The sequence below is a fragment of the Juglans regia genome, chromosome 3, assembly GCF_001411555.2.
Source record: "Juglans regia cultivar Chandler chromosome 3, Walnut 2.0, whole genome shotgun sequence".
Taxonomy (NCBI): domain Eukaryota; kingdom Viridiplantae; phylum Streptophyta; class Magnoliopsida; order Fagales; family Juglandaceae; genus Juglans; species Juglans regia.
In genome coordinates, this window is record NC_049903.1 from 27,606,014 (window position 1) to 27,624,576 (window position 18,563).

At 38.0% G+C, this 18,563-nt stretch overlaps 1 protein-coding gene across 9 annotated transcripts; it reads left to right on the forward strand.

The window, feature by feature from the left end:
• The first annotated feature begins 835 nt into the window (after positions 1-835).
• On the forward strand, positions 836-17,438 carry LOC109011170 (probable E3 ubiquitin-protein ligase ZFP1). Of its 9 annotated transcripts, XM_035688956.1 has the most exons (13): positions 836-975; positions 2,133-2,240; positions 2,552-2,704; positions 4,914-5,057; positions 5,467-5,578; positions 5,814-5,995; positions 6,111-6,176; positions 7,574-7,733; positions 14,324-15,067; positions 15,171-15,586; positions 15,916-16,014; positions 16,108-16,245; positions 17,062-17,438. In XM_035688956.1, exons 8-13 carry the CDS (start codon positions 7,634-7,636, stop codon positions 17,209-17,211), a joined length of 1,647 nt encoding a protein of 548 aa, XP_035544849.1. In that variant the 5' UTR covers positions 836-975; positions 2,133-2,240; positions 2,552-2,704; positions 4,914-5,057; positions 5,467-5,578; positions 5,814-5,995; positions 6,111-6,176; positions 7,574-7,633; the 3' UTR covers positions 17,212-17,438. The 9 variants fall into 9 exon arrangements, with proteins under 9 accessions (XP_035544849.1, XP_018847799.1, XP_018847801.1 ...); XM_018992254.2 differs by lacking the exons at positions 5,814-5,995; positions 6,111-6,176; XM_018992256.2 differs by lacking the exons at positions 2,552-2,704; positions 5,814-5,995; positions 6,111-6,176.
• Positions 17,439-18,563: the final 1,125 nt, after the last annotated feature.

Here is an 18,563-nt window from a genome sequence, read left to right on the forward strand (position 1 = left end):
ATTTCAATTTTTTTTTTAATTTTTATGTGCTTTTTATTTTTTTTTTAAATTTGATTTATTTTTTTTTTTAGTTTTATATTTTTTTGCTAACTGAGCATGTTGTTGGTTAGGTATTTTTTAAGAGTAATAGTATACGTATAATACTTTTATAACTCTTTATATGATTATATTTGAAAATAATGATATTTTTATAATATTTTTTATAACTCTTTATATGATTATATTTTAAAATAATGATATTTTTAATTATGTAAAAGATATGTGTTTATCTTTTTCTAATTTTTTCTATGCAGTGAAAGAATACCATGTATATATGACATGTGTTTGTTCATGATTCATTATTAATTGGGAAATGGATATCAATTTAGCAATTAATAAATTAAGTTAATAATAATTGATGATAATAATTTTAAGTTAATAATAATTTTAGAGTACAATATGTGATATTTTAATTTGAGTAATATTATTTATTATTTTAATTTTTATTATCCTCTCATCATCTCATAATGTGATATTAAATGATAAGTTTATAAGAGAAATATAATAAATAATTTATAATTACCTAATATCATATTATATGATGATGGAAAGATAATAAAAATTAGAATAATAAATAGTATTACTCTTTAATTTTATTACATAATTTTATATTATTAAAAATTAATTATTATATAAAAATATATAAAATGCGATCGGACGAGAATATCGGCAATTCAACGTTACCTTAAGCAAAAGAGAGAAAAGAAGAGAAAGGAAAAGAGGAAAACGGTATTTATCGGTAACCGGTAATGGTAGGCGGTCCAACCCTCACCCCTTATTTCTGCAAAGAACGGACCCAACCGCTGTATTTCTGTCTGCTTCTCTGTACAAGACCCAACCTATTCTCTCTCTTTCTCTCTCTTGCGCTCTCTGTTATTTCATCTACGGCTGTTCTTCCATCGGCGCCGACCTTTTTTCGGTATTTCTTTGATCAAGGTATGCTTTTCCGACAAAACTTTCTTCTCTTTGAATTTTCTGTATTTTCTCGATCGATCATCGTTTGACAGTTTTACGTCAATATGGACGTTTCTCCCTGTATAGATGTTTTTTTTATCCGATCGTGCAAAGCACTTGATGGTTTTGTGTTTTTACCTTTTGATCTCCCTATAGATGGTTTTATTGCGCTATTTCCGGCTTTTGGTCGTCAATATTTGCTCCTTTTGTCGTTATGGCTGTTTGGAGAAAGTTTTATTATTTGCAATATTGCTTTTTGGGTGCTTTAAAAATCTTGGGTGTTGCTTCTTTTGGAAGCCAAGTCTGAATTTGACATGAAGAAATTTTGGGTTGCGCTCTTCTCTTTGGTAATCTATCATTGTTTTTTTTTTTTTTTTTTATATATTAATTTTTTATGCATTAAAAGCTGGACGCTTGATCATTACTGATGATGAGATCATCGGCTGCATTTCCCAGCTACTTTTTTTTTCGGTGGAGATTGTTTTGTATTGCATACTGCCCCACCATCACTTGTGTTCTTGCTAATATTATCCTGGTAACATTGTAACATATTCATTATATATGGGGTAGATATCTCATATGCCATAGATACGAAGGCCTCGCCCTTTTCCCTATTGGGTCGTTTGTTATCATGTCTTTGCCTTCCGAGTCACATAAAAAAATGGTAAAAATCTAAAATAAACGTCTTTGTTTTTCAAATTTATTATAAAACTGAACCTGTTGTGTATCAGGCTTATATGGAACTGAACTCCTTAATACAGTTCCTATGCCATCTTCCTTGTTTCAATGCATGCCTCTTTCCTAATTTATTGAACATGGGTAGTATGCAGTTATTTGACACTAACTTCACCATCAGATGCATCGATTATGGTGGTCTTGCTGCTTGAATTGCACTTCTCATTTTTCAATGGAGTAAACTCACCAGAATTTATATGGCTTTCATGTTCAGGGGACAATATTTAATTGGTGGAAAGTTATAACCTAAGTAATTATGATCTGAAGCTTAATCATATCTATGATGACTCTTGTTACAAGAGCTGTTTGTTGCATAGAGGAATTGTTAGATATAGCTATCGTGCTAGTTTTCTGTGGATTACCCTAGCATCAACTACTAGGTTCAGATGGTTTTTATGATGCAGGTTTGGGGTGTGATCTATCATTACTTCTCACTTGTATTGAGTATGAACTTGAAAAAGGATTTTATTCAGTATGGAAGTTTTGGAATGATGCCCTGTTTGCACTAGCAGGTGAGAAGTTTTTTATTATTACAAGATCTCTCCATCTCTGAATGAGACATACCCTTCTCCATGCTTTCTTACATTTTGAGGTTGATTGGATCATTTTATTTTCACAGCATCCTTGACCTTAACTTCCTAGTTATCTTATAATATATTTGGCAATATTTCAAATCTTTATTTCTTGGATTTTACAGCTTCTAAGCTCCATAGGGATTTTGATTTAGCTAGCACTAAGATTGTCATATTTAGGATGTGGAAGTTGTCGGGTGGCTTAGATTTTGTGGCTTCAGTTTTCATTCTGAACTGCGATTGGTTTGCAGGCACTTTTTAAATTGGGCAACTGGAGAGCGGGTTTGAACTGAGGTCCTGATTTCTCTTAAGGGTTTAGTAGCATGATCTGCTGCTACATTGAAGTGCTATAATCCAGTATTCATGTAGGCAGAACAAAGTATATGGCGCTAACTGCAGAATTGGTTAGTTGTTGTTCTATCGGAATTCTTTTTTAGAACGGGTCATTATGCCTCAGGATTCAGCCTTTGTTGACTTAAATGACCTAGGGGATGTCACTGCACGGGAGTGTACTTACTGGCATTTGGGCCATCATCACATGCCATTTCTTTTATGCTTATTTGGTGGTGCTGAGGGGATTATACATAGCTTCTTCTGTGGATCAATATTAGTTTTTGTTTCCTGGCAGTTTATCCAGTAGTCGGAATCACATGAATCAACTGGATGATTCGGGTCAATGGATTTAGTGACATCTGAGCTGTTTGCTAAGAATTAGGTGGTCAAATCTTACAAATTGTACTAAGTGCCTCGAGTGAAGCACAAATGTTACCAGCAGCATTTGGTTACTTATGCTGTTTTTGAATATAAGGCTTTGTTTCCAGTTTAATATATTTTTTCAGGAGGGAGGAAAACTACAATGTTGAGACTTGTTACGATATAGTTGTTGAGATGGAGGAAAGGGGATTCTCTTGGCAGGGAGGCTGATTACTCAATTGGTGAAAAGGGTTGCTCAGTTTCTGACAAATATTCTTTGTAGCTTGATTCCAAATGGCATTGCCTGAGTTTTGATCATCGAGTCTATCTCATTAACCTGTTAGGTTTTTATTTTTTCTGATCAGGACCTCTCTGAGGGAGAGTATTATGAATGTGTTTGAATCTCTATTTATTTGGATGTCCTTTTATAAGGTACTTGTAAGCCTTGTAATGCGTGTTATCATATATTGTAAAGAATGTGTTTCATAAGAATCCATAATTTTTTATGAGACTTGTTGTAGTATAAAAAGGATTGCACCTGGAAGTAATGTGTAAAAATTTCGTTTATGCCTAATATATATGTATGGGTTGTGTAATTTTACAGCAGCGCAACCTATAAAAGAATATTTACAGCAGTGTTGTGTAATTGTTTTAATGATGTTTAATGAAATGATGTAAAGTTTCAAATGAAAAACTTATGAAGTTGGGATTTTTATCTTCCAAATGATGGAATATTTTCTATACTTTAAAGATATTCTCCAAATTTGCTTAACATGCTGTTGTCCTCATTAAGGAGCTAAGAAAGAAACCTTAAATCAATTTTGCAGCTCAAAATTAAGCATGTGGGAATTAAATGCATGCAACCGTTATAACCGCAAGGGGTTGGCCCAAGTGGTGAAGGCCTTGGTCTTGGGGTATAACTCCCTTCAAGGTCCAATGTTCAACATCTCATGGGTGCAAACAATCCTTTGGGGCCACATTCCTGGTGAAAAGTCAACGATTTAACCAGTTTAGTGTAGGGAAACTTCGGAGGGTGCGGTGCATGGGACTGGGGTTTACTCTACAGGGGTGGGTCCGAAGTGCCTTGCCTTGGAGAGGTTCCCCGACATAAAAAAAAAAAGAAGCATGCAACCGTTAAAGAAATTTTTTCACTAACTGTGACGAAAATTAGGGTCTCTTCTATTCAATGGTTTTCTCATCTACTTCCTTCTCTCTCACTAGTAAATTTGATTTTCTTTTTGAAATGAGGATTTTAAGCAAGAGGCTGAGAGCTTCAGAAGTTTTAAGTAATTTGATTTTCTTTTTGAAATGAGGATTTTAAGCAAGAGGCTGAGAGCTTCAGAAGTTTTAAGTGCCTCTTCTATGGTTCTACCACACTTGTTTCTGCTCTACTTTATGACTTCAATTTTACTTGTCTAGTAGGAGGCTGAGTCATAAGTTTTAACGAGTCAACTGAAGTAATTTAACTGCTACAGATAAGGCCTCTACTTTCTTATTTGGCCTAGCTAATGAAATTGCAATCATGTCTTCACATGATTGGTATGCCTTGTTGACAACTTCATAAGCTTTATAAGTCAATTGAAGTAACTGACTGCTATATGTTATGACTCGGATTCCTCATTTGGTCTGTATTGAAGTTGGGATCTCCTTGCATGACTGGTATGCCTTCCTTTGTTGGGAATATTCTTATTTTTAGGCAAGCATGAATTTCAAGCTGGTGGTGATTGATTTACACTGTTGGGAAGGGTATCATCTAATTTTCTATTGCATTCTCGCTGGTTGTTCAACTGTTTATCACTAATTATCTTATGTTATAGACTTGATCATTACAAAAATTGTATAGTGGTTTTCTAAAGTTGGTAGCGAGGAGTATGATGGATAGTGGTTTATTCTAGATTTACAGCTGATTATGGGTTTCAGGGGAGGTTTCTCAGTCTTTCTAGAACCCGTCATTGAGCCACCGAGCAGTTGATGAGATTCATCTATCTTAGTTATGGCATCAGTCAACTTGACTTCGTGTTTACAGTTGCTACTAATACAGCTCTGTTCACTGTCTCTGTTAAGGTATATATCTATGTGCCTTGTTGATATTAGTTAGTTTGACCACTGTTGGATCTCGTTGTTTTGATGTCATGGGTGAATAAGAGTTGAAATTAATTCTTGGGAAAGTTTGATCTCTTGGATTTTCTTAAATCATTAGGGCAACTCATCCCAAATAATTCTTGGGTGATCTGAAATTAACCCTTGAGTATTTTATTCCATCATTTCCATCCCAATATGTTTTAGAAAGAAGAGTTTTGGGGTTGAATTTCAGATTTAGTTCAATTTCTCATTTACCCCTATATTAATTTAAGTTGATCCTTTGGTTCCTTGATTACTCTTCAGAAGGTGGATAGGAAGAGCTCTCTTTTTTCTTCCACCGGTGTACCTTTACCAACTTCTATGCCCTTTTGTGGGGGATTACTCTTTTCAGGTCCAGGAAAAAGAAAAGGTTCTGCCAATTATTTCTAGGATAAAGAAAGTTCATACATGATGACTGTTACCCCTCTTACACCTGCTAAGTGGATCCTCTGATCCAAACCCAGGTAATGTCCTTCCTATGAGTAGTTTTTCCCCTATTCCTTCCACCGTTTCCGAGCATTAATTATTATAATATCCTATTGCTATTTGTGAGGGGTAAAGTGTGTAGTGAGCATTAATTTCACTTCCAAATTTAATTTATTAATCTTGTTTCCTTGTCATGCCTTTACTTTTAGCGTCTCCTTTTTTATAGCAAAGAAAAAAATTTCTCCTTTTTGTCTCTTTGCCTCAATTTGTCAGGAGACGAACGCATGGGGTGATTGACTTAACAATTGGGAGACTGGGGCTGCCAAGTATATTTTCATTGTTTCTATTCCGGTTATTATAGAAGCTTAAATGCACAAAGCATCCTAGTTTATGATGCGTTGCTTGCAGCATAAACTTTTTACATTCTTTGCTGCTTGAAATACTGTGGAGATCTGGTGAGTCACGATGTGAAACTTATTAGCCTGGCTGTCTGGGTCAAGCTACAATAAGTTCTTACTTTGTTTTGTACCAAATACTTGATTTACTTTGTAACATCTTGGGATTTTGCAGTTGCTATATGAAGAGTATAGCAGAATCCGGGTGGGAAAATCTGTTCCCATCACCACATATTACCATGTCCGTTGATTCTTTGAGCTAACTTGTTACTTTAGTTGATTGTGATTTATGTAACTGTATTATTGAGTGCTGTATTGATCCTTCTTTTGTTAGGTGGGATTTATGCTCAATTTAATCTCTCTCTCTCTCTCTCTCTCACACACACACACGCGCGCGCGCGCACACACATTTTTAATGACTACTTGAATTGTGGCATTTGTTTGTTCTCAAGACCTTGGTCCTTACTGGTAAACAGATCTATAATTTCTTGTGGCCTGAGAACTTACCTCCCATGTGTCCAAGATCTATAGGGGTGGGTGGAAAGGGTGAAAGCTAACAAAATAATGCATGAAAAACCTTGGGATTATACATGTTGACATTGACATTGAGAAAACTGGAGTTGGTTGCGTGCGCGAAAGACTAGAGGAAGGTTGGAATTGACACCATTTTAGTTATCTATTGCTTACTTTAGATAGAAATGTCACAGGTGAAACCTGTAGAGCAGGATCATAATGCGAAATTGATAGTATTGATAGAAGGTTCTGTGGATGATGCTATAATAAATTATGGATCTTTTTGGAAGTTTAAAAGTTCCATATCAAATAGGTGCCAGTCCATATCATGCAGACAAGGCTGATCTAACTGAACTCATATAACCCGTCTCTGTAGGTTCTTTAATTCTATTGTGCTGCTATTCCATTTCTAATTATAAGTTCCTATTAATAGTTCCAATCAATAGTTTTTTTTTTTTTTTAATTTAGAAGTCCTTCCCCACTTGTGAAAACATGATGGATCTCAATTTTATATTAGAAGGCCAGAGGCCAAAGGGCATGATTCATTGGACTGACACATGCGAGACCTTATATTTTATACACCTTAATTAATAACCCAAACTCGTGATTTTGAAATTGAATCAGAGACTTTTAATTATGGTTATGTGTGGTCACATATGTATGACCTGGCAGCTATAGCACCCTCGTTGGGGTACTAATGGTTGAAAACAGTTGCAGTCCAAAAAACTATCTTCGAAGTCCACTAGTCAAAATAAAATAACGATAAACAATAAATATTCTAATGATGCTCTATGAAAATGGAATGTGAGAGAATTTGTAAATGCGATGCTAATCATCCTTGGACCAAGTGTCATCACGCTCTTCTATAACCAGGGTGGAGGAAGGATCATGGGTTTAATCCAATGGGATGCATGAGATGTGTATTTTACTATTCTAAACAAAGAAAATGTAAATGTGATACTTATCAAAAAAAGAAAAAAATGTATTTGTGATGACGAAAAAGGGGCTCCACCTTTTTTTTTAATTAATTTGGCATGGATGCGTACATGACTTTCACCCTTTATTAAATTCTTTAGTAATTTTCAGTACTCTACTAATGTTTAGAATACTTTTCTTCATGTGCAGGTTGTTTTCTGGCAGATTCCGGTTTAAGCACTTAATCTTTGTAGCTTTTTGGTGCTTGTTATGGGGCATAGACATTTATTCAGCACATCCCAATCATTAGAGAACGAGCATGATCAGAACTGGAACCATATACATGCCGAGCAACATTTTGTGAATCTTGGTATTGTGACTTTGAATGCCTTGCACAATTGTTTTTAGGGACTAAGATCAATAATGTGATCATTTAATGTGCAAGATAATGGTTATGAGATGTTCCTTGACTGCTTTGGGCACCACATACCCCTAAATTTCCTTCTGTTTATATTACTTATTCTCTGGTTTATAATATCTCAGATTTAGCATAGAGTAATGAATGAGATTCCATATTATGTAGAAGGGAGAAGTTCTTGCAGTTTATAATTATTTCAAGGGGAAGATGCAATCTCGGAGCATGGAGGAGGATTTTCTGCTGCCTCGAATGTCCACGAAGACCCAAAAATTACACAGATCATCACGATGGAAGTTATTGACGCACAGACAACTTCGCCGATGCCAATGGCGACGTCTGCGAGTAGTGGAAAGGTTGGGAGTTCCACCTTAGAGGAAGGGGAAATTTCGGGACAAAAAGGCGAGGATGCTCAGGTTACTGTGGGCGAGCCTTTGCCTTCTAATTAGACACAGATAGTGTCGACTGAAGTGAAGGAAGTTATGGGTGGGCCAAACGAGAGGTTTTTGGGGCCGGAAGTGGAGAACATGGTCTCATTTTTGGCGGGAGGGGACTTTGTCGATGGATAGGAGATGGGTACCAATCAGTTGGATCTTGTTATGGATTCCATGTGCAGTGAGGAAGAGAATATGGGGAGCCCGTCACTCTTATAGATGCTCCCACCGCTAATAGCACCTTAGGCATCAGATTGGGTACTAAAAAAAGTAAAGGAGCTTCATGGTTGGGTGAGAATTTCCTGTGATGGGTATGAAGACCAATTCATGGCCCTTCTAGTAGCCATGGAAGCTGGTAGATCCACAATAATGAAGTCAGCTGTTAAAAAGGAGAGAGAGTTGAAACGGTTGCAATGCTCCATTAACTATGATAATAAGGAGGGTGCTTCAGGGAGAGATAGAACAAAAGGGAGGGATGTTTCTTCTGTTAATGAAGCCTAAAATAATGTCTTGGAATGTGAGAGGGATCAATGAAGTAAATAAAAGACTATATATTAGTCAGACTGTTCATCCGGGTTCCGGACCGGATTTCCGGGTATACCCGGCCCGGAACCCGGCTTCAAACCCGGGCCGGGTTTCGGCCCGGATACACCCGGGTTATGACCCTGGCCGGAACCCGGGTTTCTACAACCCGGAAATCCGGGTTCCAGCTTCAACCCGGGTTTTTTTTTTTAAATTTATTTATTTTTAATAAAGGACATATTATTTTAAATACAGTATGTTCCAACTTCAACCAAATTTTTTTTTTTCTACAGTATCTATTTTTTTCAAAAAAAAATATAAAGCTCAAAAAGTTTTCTTGGTGAAACTATCGGCTATCTTAAGCCTTACTCTGCTACTCAATTGGAGAATTCATGGAGAAACACATATCAAGGTAAAACCACACTCTACACCCACAAAATAAGAAGACCCTAAAACCGAAACTAATTGTTTGGAGAGCCAACAATCGTCTCGGCAGATGAAACTAATTTTAAGTCAATGTAGTTTGTGAATTAACAAACTAATCCAAATACTGCACATTGTACTGGTTATAAACTAATTTATATTTAAAGCATGGATTTAAGTGATAAATTCCTACAATGCACTTAATAACTAATTCCTTCATCATTAGCTTCGGACGGTCAAAGGTTTATTCAAACCCAGATCAAGCCGAGTCCTAGAATCGGGCTCTCTCCAAAGTAAACTTGCCAGAGATTAACCAAACCCAGAAGCCCGCTTATGGAAAACTCAACAATATATAGTTTCTAATAATCCAAACCCAGAAATCCAATGGAGAGAGAGAGAGAGGGAGATAGAGATAGAGAGAGTGAGAGAGAGACAGACTCACGGGGTCACGGTGACGGCGACGAAGATGCGGCGGCGGCGATGGGGTCGCGGCGAGAAGGCACGGATTTAGGGTTTCTCCTTTCGCAAGCGGCAAGCGTAACGAGAGAGAGAGAGATAGCGAGAGAGACAGACTCGGGGAAGGGGGGGGATTGTGGTTTTCGTTTAGACCTGGGTACCGGGTTTAAAACCCGGTACCCGGATTTGTAACCCGTATCCGGGCCGGATGGATCCGGGTTTTTCAACCCGGATTTCGGCCCGGATTTTTCCGGGTTCCGGACCGGGCCGGGAAAAAACCCGGCCCAGTTGAACAGTCCTATATATTAGATCCCTCCTCCAAAGTTGGAAAGTAGACATTGTTTGCCTACAAGAAACTAAATTGGCAGTTATTTCTCTTCGCATCATTAGGAGCTTGTGGAGCTGTTTGCAAGTGGGATGGCATTACTTACCATCCAATGGAGCATCCGGGGGTATATTAGTTATGTGGGACAAAAGAGTGGTGGAAAATAAGGAAAATTTCATGGGGAATTATGTGGTGGCATGTTCGTTTAAGAATGTCATGGATGGCTATCAGTGGGCTTTTGTAGGCATATATAGGCCTAATCTTGATCGGTCTCGAAGCTTACTTTGGGATGAGTTGGCCGGTATTAGTAGTATTTGGGACTTACCTTGGTGTATTGGAGGTGATTTCAATGTCACCCGTTTTCCGAGTGAGAGATCGGGTGGAGTGGGCTTCAACCAACCCATGGTAGAATTTTCTAACTTCATTTCTGAGCAGAATTTACAGGATATACCTCTTGCAGGTGGTTCCTTCACTTGGTCTAACAACCGAGATCTTCCATCTTGGCATCTTGGTCAAGGATAGACAGATTTCTAATTTCACCGGATTGGGAGGCACACTATCCGAAGCTTATTCAGAAGAGACTACCCAGGTTGTGTTCAGATCATTTCCCTATTCTATTGAATTGTGGGGGCATTAGAAGTGGCTCAAGGCACTTCAAATTTGAGAACATGTGGTTGAAGTCAGAGGGTTTTTTGGACAGAATAAGCCAATGGTGGTCTTCCTACCACTTCCATGGAACTGCTAGTCACAAGATGGCTTGCAAATTAAAGTCGTTGAAAAAGGATTTAAAGGAGTGGAATACACAAGAGTTCGGTAATGTGGAAAGCCAGAAATCTGTTCTAATGGAGGAGCTTAAGGCTTTGGAAGGTGTGGAAGAGGTGAGGCTTTTTTCTGAAACCGAGCGGGCTCGCAAATCCCAAGTGGTTGCAGACATTGAATGGTTGTCTCTATTGGAAGAAATATCATTGCGTCAGAAATCACGAGCTTTATGGTTGAAGGAAGGGGATAGAAGCACCAAGTTCTTTCACCAAGTGGCCAATTCACATAGGCGGAACAATGCGATAGATACCTTATTGATAGACAGGGTGGTCTCATCCAACCATACCGAGATCTCAAACCACATTGTTCATTTCTATGGTACGTTGCTTTTGGAACAATTTGAGTGGAGGCCGAGACTTGACGGGATGGCCTTTGATGTTAGGTAGGTCCGATCGGTGATCAAGGGTATGGCGAGTGATAAAGCTCCAGGTCTGGCTGGTTTCTCCATGGCTTTTTTTTTCAGATGTGTTGGGATGTGCTTAGAGATGATATCATGGGGGTTTTTAAGGAATTTCATAGAAGCGGGTGGTTTGAGAAAAGTCTTAATGCTACTCTCTTAGCACTCATTCCCAAAAAGCCAGGCGTGGAAGAAGTGAAAGATTTCTGTCCCATTAGTTTGGTGAGTGGTATGTACAAAATTTTATCTAAAGTATTGGCAAACAGATTGAGTAAGGTGATGGAAAAATTGATTTCGAAGCCTCAAAATGCATTTGTTCAAGGTAGGCAAATCCTTGATTCGGTACTGATAGCCAATGAATGTCTGGAGAGTCGAGTTAAATCGGGAGAGCCTGGACTCCTTTGTAAGTTAGACATGGAGAAAGCTTACGATCACGTCAATTGGAGTTTCTTAATTTATATGTTGGAGAGATGTGGCTTTTGTTCTAAATGGTGTTCTTGGATCCTTCATTGTATTTCCACAACCTGTTTTTCTGTATTGGTGAATGGGACGTCCAAAGGTTTTTTTAAAAGCTCCCGAGGTTTGCGACAAGGAGACCCCCTTTCTCCTCTTCTATTTGTTTTTGTGATGGAAGAGTTCAACAAGATGATTTCAGGGGCGGTAGAGGGAGGGTTCATATCAGGATTCTCAGTAGGAGAGGCAAGTTCAGGTTCGCTTAACATTTCCCACCTATTGTTTGCTGACGATACTCTAATCTTTTGTGAAGCCAGACATGAGCAAATTCGAGCTGTGAGAGCTCTTTTATTATGCTTTGAAGCTGTGTCAGGTTTGAAGGTGAATTTGGCTAACTCAGAGATAGTGCCAGTGGGACATGTACCCAATGTGGAGAGTCTGGCGTCCATCCTGGAGTGCAAGATATCTCAGTTGCCTATGAAATATCTTGGTCTTCTGCTGGGGGCGGCGTTCAAATCGAAAGCTATTTGGGATGATATAATAGAAAAAATGGAAAGGAAACTAGCTGGTTGGAAGATGATGTACTTATCTAAAGGGGGCCGGTTAACTCTCATAAAAAGTATTCTTTCTAACTTACCAACATACTTCCTTTCACTATTTCCACTTCCCGCCAAGGTGGCTCATCGCATGGAGAAAATTCAACGTGATTTCCTGTGGGGAGGGATCAAGGAAGAGTTTAAATTTCACTTGGTGAAATGGGCCACAATTTGCTCCCCCATTAAGGAAGGAGGATTGGGTATACGGAATTTGAGATCATTCAACCAAGCCTTGCTTGGCAAATGGTTATGGAGATATCACCATGAACGGGAGGCCTTGTGGCGAACCGTCATTGCCTTGAAGCACGGGGAATCATGGGGAGGGTGGTGTTCCAATGAGGTGAGTGGACCCCACGGAGTAGGGCTTTGGAAACATATCAGAAGAGGATGGGACATCTATGCAGCACACACTTGCTTCAAAGTCGGCAACAGTGTTAAGGTAAAATTTTGGCATGACTTATGGTGTGGTGATCGGGCACTCAAGGATGTTTATCCAGGAGTTTACAGCTTAGCAAGACGGAAAGAAGCATCCATTGCTGATCTAGTTAGCTTTTCCAATGGCTCCTCCCAATGGAACCTTACTTTCAATAGAAATGCACAAAACTGGGAGATGGATGACATTTCGGCCTTTTTTGACCTTGTGTACTCCACTCGGGTGTCGGGGGAAGGAGAAGACAAGTTATATTGGTGTCCCTCTAAGAAAGGAGCTTTTACGGCCCGTTCTTTTTATCATTCCTTAAATGTGCACAACTTAGTCCCGTTCCCATGGAAGAGCATTTGGAAGACAAAGGCACCTCTAAAGGCAGCTTTCTTTGTTTGGACAGCCTCTTGGGGAAAGATTCTTACTGTAGATAACCTGAGGAAACGCGGCATCATAGCTATGAATTGGTGTTACATGTGTAAGAAGAGTGGTGAGTCCATAGACCATCTCTTACTATATTGTGAGATTGCCATGTCCTTATGGACTGAAGTCTTAGCACGGGTGGGGTTAGCATGGGTGATGCCGGAAAATGTACGTGAGTTTTTAGCCTCTTGGAGAGGTATTAGGGGCAACTCTCAAATTGCATCCATATGGAAGATGTTACCTATTTGTCTATGGTGGTGCATTTGGAGGGAGCGGAACGCAAGATGCTTTGAAGATCAAGAGAGATCAACGGAAGAGCTTAGAACTTTGTTTTTCAATACTTTACTCCATTGGTCAATTGTAATTGATTTTCAGGGCAGGTCTTTTCACGATTTCCTTGTATCCCTAAGTATATGTCTCGTGTACTTGGGCATCCTTTGTATCACTTTTGATCAATAAAATTTTGTTTACCGATAAAAAAAAAATTATTTCAAGGGGTTTCAATTGTGACTTAGACTTTTCATTTTGGAGCATAATCCTATAGGTGGTTTGCCTTTCCTTTGGTTTTTACAAATATTTGAGTCAATTCACAGCATTAAGTGCGGGACTTGAGTAATGCCACCTACAATGGAATGGCCTAATGAGGATATTAGAGATTTAAATTTTCTTTTTTTTTCGGGGGTGGGAGGGGGTTGTAACACTTCATATTCAATATGAGAGGATGTTGAATGGGATCTCAAATTACTTGTGAAGGAGTTCTCGTGGCATAAAATGATTACATGGGCTTCAATTGTAACTTTGCTAGGTCTTTTGATGTTGGGCCCAGATGTGGTTTGGGATTTTTTTTTCTTGTTATATGTTTTACCCAGGTAAGTGGGTGGAATTTTTTGCTTGGGGGCTTCTTATACTACTACCATGGCGTAATGGTTTGGATGCCCTGTCCTTGGGCCAAAGGGGAGTCGGTCACATTTTTGCCACTTTGCTCTTCAGAAATTGGAAACCTTTTGATAGCAAAGTTGCAAACCTACGAGGGTGGGGCTTTTTGCTCGGGGCTTCCTATACTACTACCATGGCCTAAGTTTATCAGGATATGCATTGTAGTGGCCTCATAGTTGCATTTGAAGCATGGAAAATTTCTTAAACAAACATTTAATGGGTAGAAAACTGCTAATGAGAATTGAAAGATGTTATTCTTTTATATGGTGCTGACAATGGTTCTACTTAGTGTATAACCTCTGCTCTTGTGCCTATTCTAATTCTGGACTTTTTATTGCAGCTGGGGCTGGCACATCAGACAATGGTTCATTCTTTTATCCTGTGGAAAATATGTCTCTAGATGGAACACATTTTGCTTCTCACTGGAGCCCTCCACCACGGTCAACTGCAAATCCTTCCTCAAGTCACAATGCAGAAGTACTACCTTATCAGCCAGATGCATCAGGCCCATCTCATGATCCTTTTGTGCATCTGCCAACTGCTGGAATGTTCTCTACAGTTCCGGATTCTTATGCACAACATGCATCTTCTTCTAATTATGAGTGGCCGACATTCCATGGCGTTGAGGGCAGTTTTGTTGATCTTACAGTGCCAAGCGGAAGGGGGCCTCACAAGCGAAAAAGTCCTGGAATTCCTTCAGTCTGTGAGAGAGGCAGTACAAGCAGATACTACAATGCTGGAAGTTCTCCCGATCTTCCATCATCTTCAGAACTGCGGCTGGAGAAATCAAGTATTGATTCTCAGTACATGCCTTGGGATCACATTACCATGAATCCCATTTATAGAGGCAGTGGCCTTTCAATTAGGGGTGAGGGTTCTTTGAGGAATGTCAGAAGCCGGTCTGCACTTGATTTGGAATCAAACCTCACTAGGACCCATCTGTCGACCAACCCTTCCTATTCTGTAAGCCACCCCATTGACCATTCCAGCCCTGTGGATGTTTTGGTTCAGGGTTCTAGTGCTTTGACACGGGATCGGAGTCTAATTAACATGTCTCCTGCACCTGGAAGGGTTATAGTTTCTGGTAAGTTTTATGTTGTTGGATGTCTTTGTTTTATGTTGTTGGATGTCTTTGTTTCTATCCAGTTTGCCATTGTTTCTAAGAGATTCCTAGTTGTAAATGGCAGATACGAGCAGCTTCAACCATGAGACAGATCAATTCCTTGTTGGAAGCAGTTCTGGAAACCCTTCTGCTGAGATTGGGGGATATCATCATAATTTTATTACAAGCAGAAATCCTGTTGCTCCTCAAAATTTTCATGCTAATTCAACCCAGTCTGTGAGGGGTGTTCGTAGTAGTAGCTTTAGTCAAAGATCTAGCCCGGCTTTCAGGGCTTCTTCAAGCAGCTTACGCCTGGGGCATGCGGCACCTTCTGATGGAGGACTACAGTTGGTGGCCGAAAGTTACTCCCCAAGACATCCAAGGCCATTGCCCACCATAGGGTGGCGTAATGGTGACCGCAATGGGAGGTCGAGGATATCTACTGGAAGATATAGGTCACTGCCTAATGAAGCAGGTGTCCATGATCGGTTTTCATCTGAGGTTCGTCTTTTATCTGATATAGGACTATGCCACAGTTGGGAGAGGGGTACCACTCCTCTACATCAATCGAACACTTTTTAATGTCGTTTTATTAAGCTATTGAGAGTCATTTTAGGAGACAATTGGTCGAGTTGGAATACTTATAGCTATTGTTATAAATATATCCTTTGGCTATGGCATATATAGGTACAATGATGTATAACTGATATCACTGAGTCTCTTATTTCTATTGTACTCCTAGTTGGAATCCTTAATATCTGAGAAATAATTGTTGTTCATTTCATACTGTCATTACTTGCTGAATGCTGTAATTTATTATCACTTTGCAGGGTTTTATGATTGTGGATCGCTCAACTTGGTATGGGCCCAGAAATATGTTTGATCAGCATAGAGACATGATGCTAGACATAGACAACATGAGCTATGAGGTTATTAATGCAGTTTCTTTTTCTTCTAATCTTTTCTTCCTGTTATAGTCGGGCTTAAGATTTTTCTTCTTTTTGAAATTTTGTCTCGTGCAGGACCTTCTTGCACTGGGGGAAAGGATTGGGAATGTGAGCACAGGTCTGTCTGAAGACTTAATATCAAAATGTTTGATAGAAACAATTTATTGTTCATCGGATCAGACCCAAGAGGAAGAAACTTGTGTGATCTGCCTGGTAAGTATTTTTTTTTTCCCTATTTGAAACAGGGAAACCAACTGGGGTTCCAAATGCTCTGGTTTTCGATTTGGGAATATATTGATTTGAACAATGATGTCATACACCCACCCTTATTTAGTGTTGAGCATTCTAGTTAATGTTGCTGATTACTTCTCTGGACTAGTGTGTCTAGAAACTCTGACCAGCTGAATCCGACTTCCTGTAAGAGCATTCTCATCCCAGTTGCTAAATTGGCTCCTTGGGTATTTTATTGGCAAAAGAACTCTACGTACATTCATGCTACATCCCTAGCTACAAAATGGAGAACACTTTAGCTTCGCTACAGTTACTCTCCAAATCAACTGTATCAAAGTTGATCTTACTTTTTCTTTTTCTTTTTGATTGCTTCTTTACTTCTATTTAAAGGTTTTTTTGTTTGGTTCTAATAGTTTGTTTTATATATTTAATATCAAACTACGACACCTGAATGATTATATCACAGTAATTTTGTTTATTACTGGGCATCGGGGAAAAATAGAAGAAAGGCATTTAAAGAACAATCACCCCTCAACTGCATTCATAGATATCACCCCTTGTTATATTTAAACGTCTTTTACATGGATAAAAAACAACCTCAGCCCTTTTTGTTCTGTTATAAAAATATGATTATTGAATGATGAATAAAGAAAAGAATATTTAAGTAATGTAGAGAAAGAATAGAGGGAGATGTATGATGCTTTGAAAATGGAGGAGGCCTTCTTTATTTAAAATTTAGCTGAACTTTTGAAGAGGTCAAACTGAATGGCTCTAATTGAATCTATTTGGAATCTACAGGAAGAGTACAGGGATAGGGATGGTGTTGGGACTCTGAAAGCTTGCGGCCATGACTACCATGTTAGCTGCATCAAGAAATGGTTGTCTATGAAGAATTCATGCCCAGTATGCAAAGCTTCTGCTCTGGCTGATAATATGAAGGACAAATAACTGAGTAATGTCTCATGTTGTTTAATATATTCTCATTCTTGTATATAAATATATTTATATTTATATTTATATATATATTCGGAGATAATCCCTCAAAAAGGGGAGACATTTGCTCTACCAGCCGATGCCAATTCATTGTTGGTCTTCCATCTTGATCATGAGGAGCCTTTAAATGTTATTTTGGTTTTTGGACTTTCATTCAATGAAAAGTTACAGTCTTCTTATCTCCTCCCTAGTCGACTCTTGCTTTTTCATATTTGGCCAAATGATGGAACGAGCCCTTCCATTTGGTGTCAGAGTACGGATACGTGGTCATTCTATATAATCAAGAATTTTACATGTAGTAACTTTTACGTAATCTTTTGTGTATTTTATTAATGTGATTGGATGTGTCATTTTTATAATATAAAATAAATTACCAAGAATACTCTTATACCATTTATACTTTGGGATTCCCTAAGATTTCTTCTATGATTCATGTTACCTAGACTATCATTTTAGGTATATTACAATCTCAATCCCAACATAGGAATTCATTAAATATTTTTGGTAATTTAAGGCTCAATATGTTAAAAGTTTACAGGGACGTTTGGATGTTAGACCTTTTCAAAGATTTTAGAACTTTTTAAGATAGGTTTTGTGGAGTTGTATGTCGTGGAATCCTTAAAGATATACCTGTATTAAAAAAAGTTGTTGAGATAGGTTTTGTGGAGTTTTATGAAAGTTGTGGAATCCTTAAAATATGAGTAACACTAAAGCCACCATTGGGGCTCCCACTCAGAGCTCTTGGTAGTATATTTTGTGTTGTTTTTTTTTTTTGCTTTTTTTTTTTACATATATTTTTTAAACACTTTTAAATATTTTTAAAAAATAAAAAAAAATTTACATCATTAAAAAATATCAACAGGAGCCCTCAGCGGGATTTGCGGGAAGACGAGTATTGATTTAAAGATATATTTGTATTAAAAAATGTTGTTGCGAAATGTTTTATTGGGATTTTAAAAGGTCAAGTACAAGTCTAAAGTATGCAAGTTTTTTTCAAATTTTTTATAAAAGAAAAAATATTCTCATCATACATACATCACACATTTAATAAAAAAAATAAAAATAAAAATTATGTACGGTATATAATATGAGAATGATAAGTAAAATTTTTCATTTCAAAATAAATATTTTTACTATAAGTCGATGTGCAAAACACTCTTAATACTATTGACATTGCATGATTTAATTAGGAAGATATTTGAATTTTAAATTTTTCAAATTTTGTCATATGAAGTGTTCACCCACCAACTTATAAATATAATTTTCTTCTTAAATACTACAATAATTGTGATCAAGAAAAAGAGGAG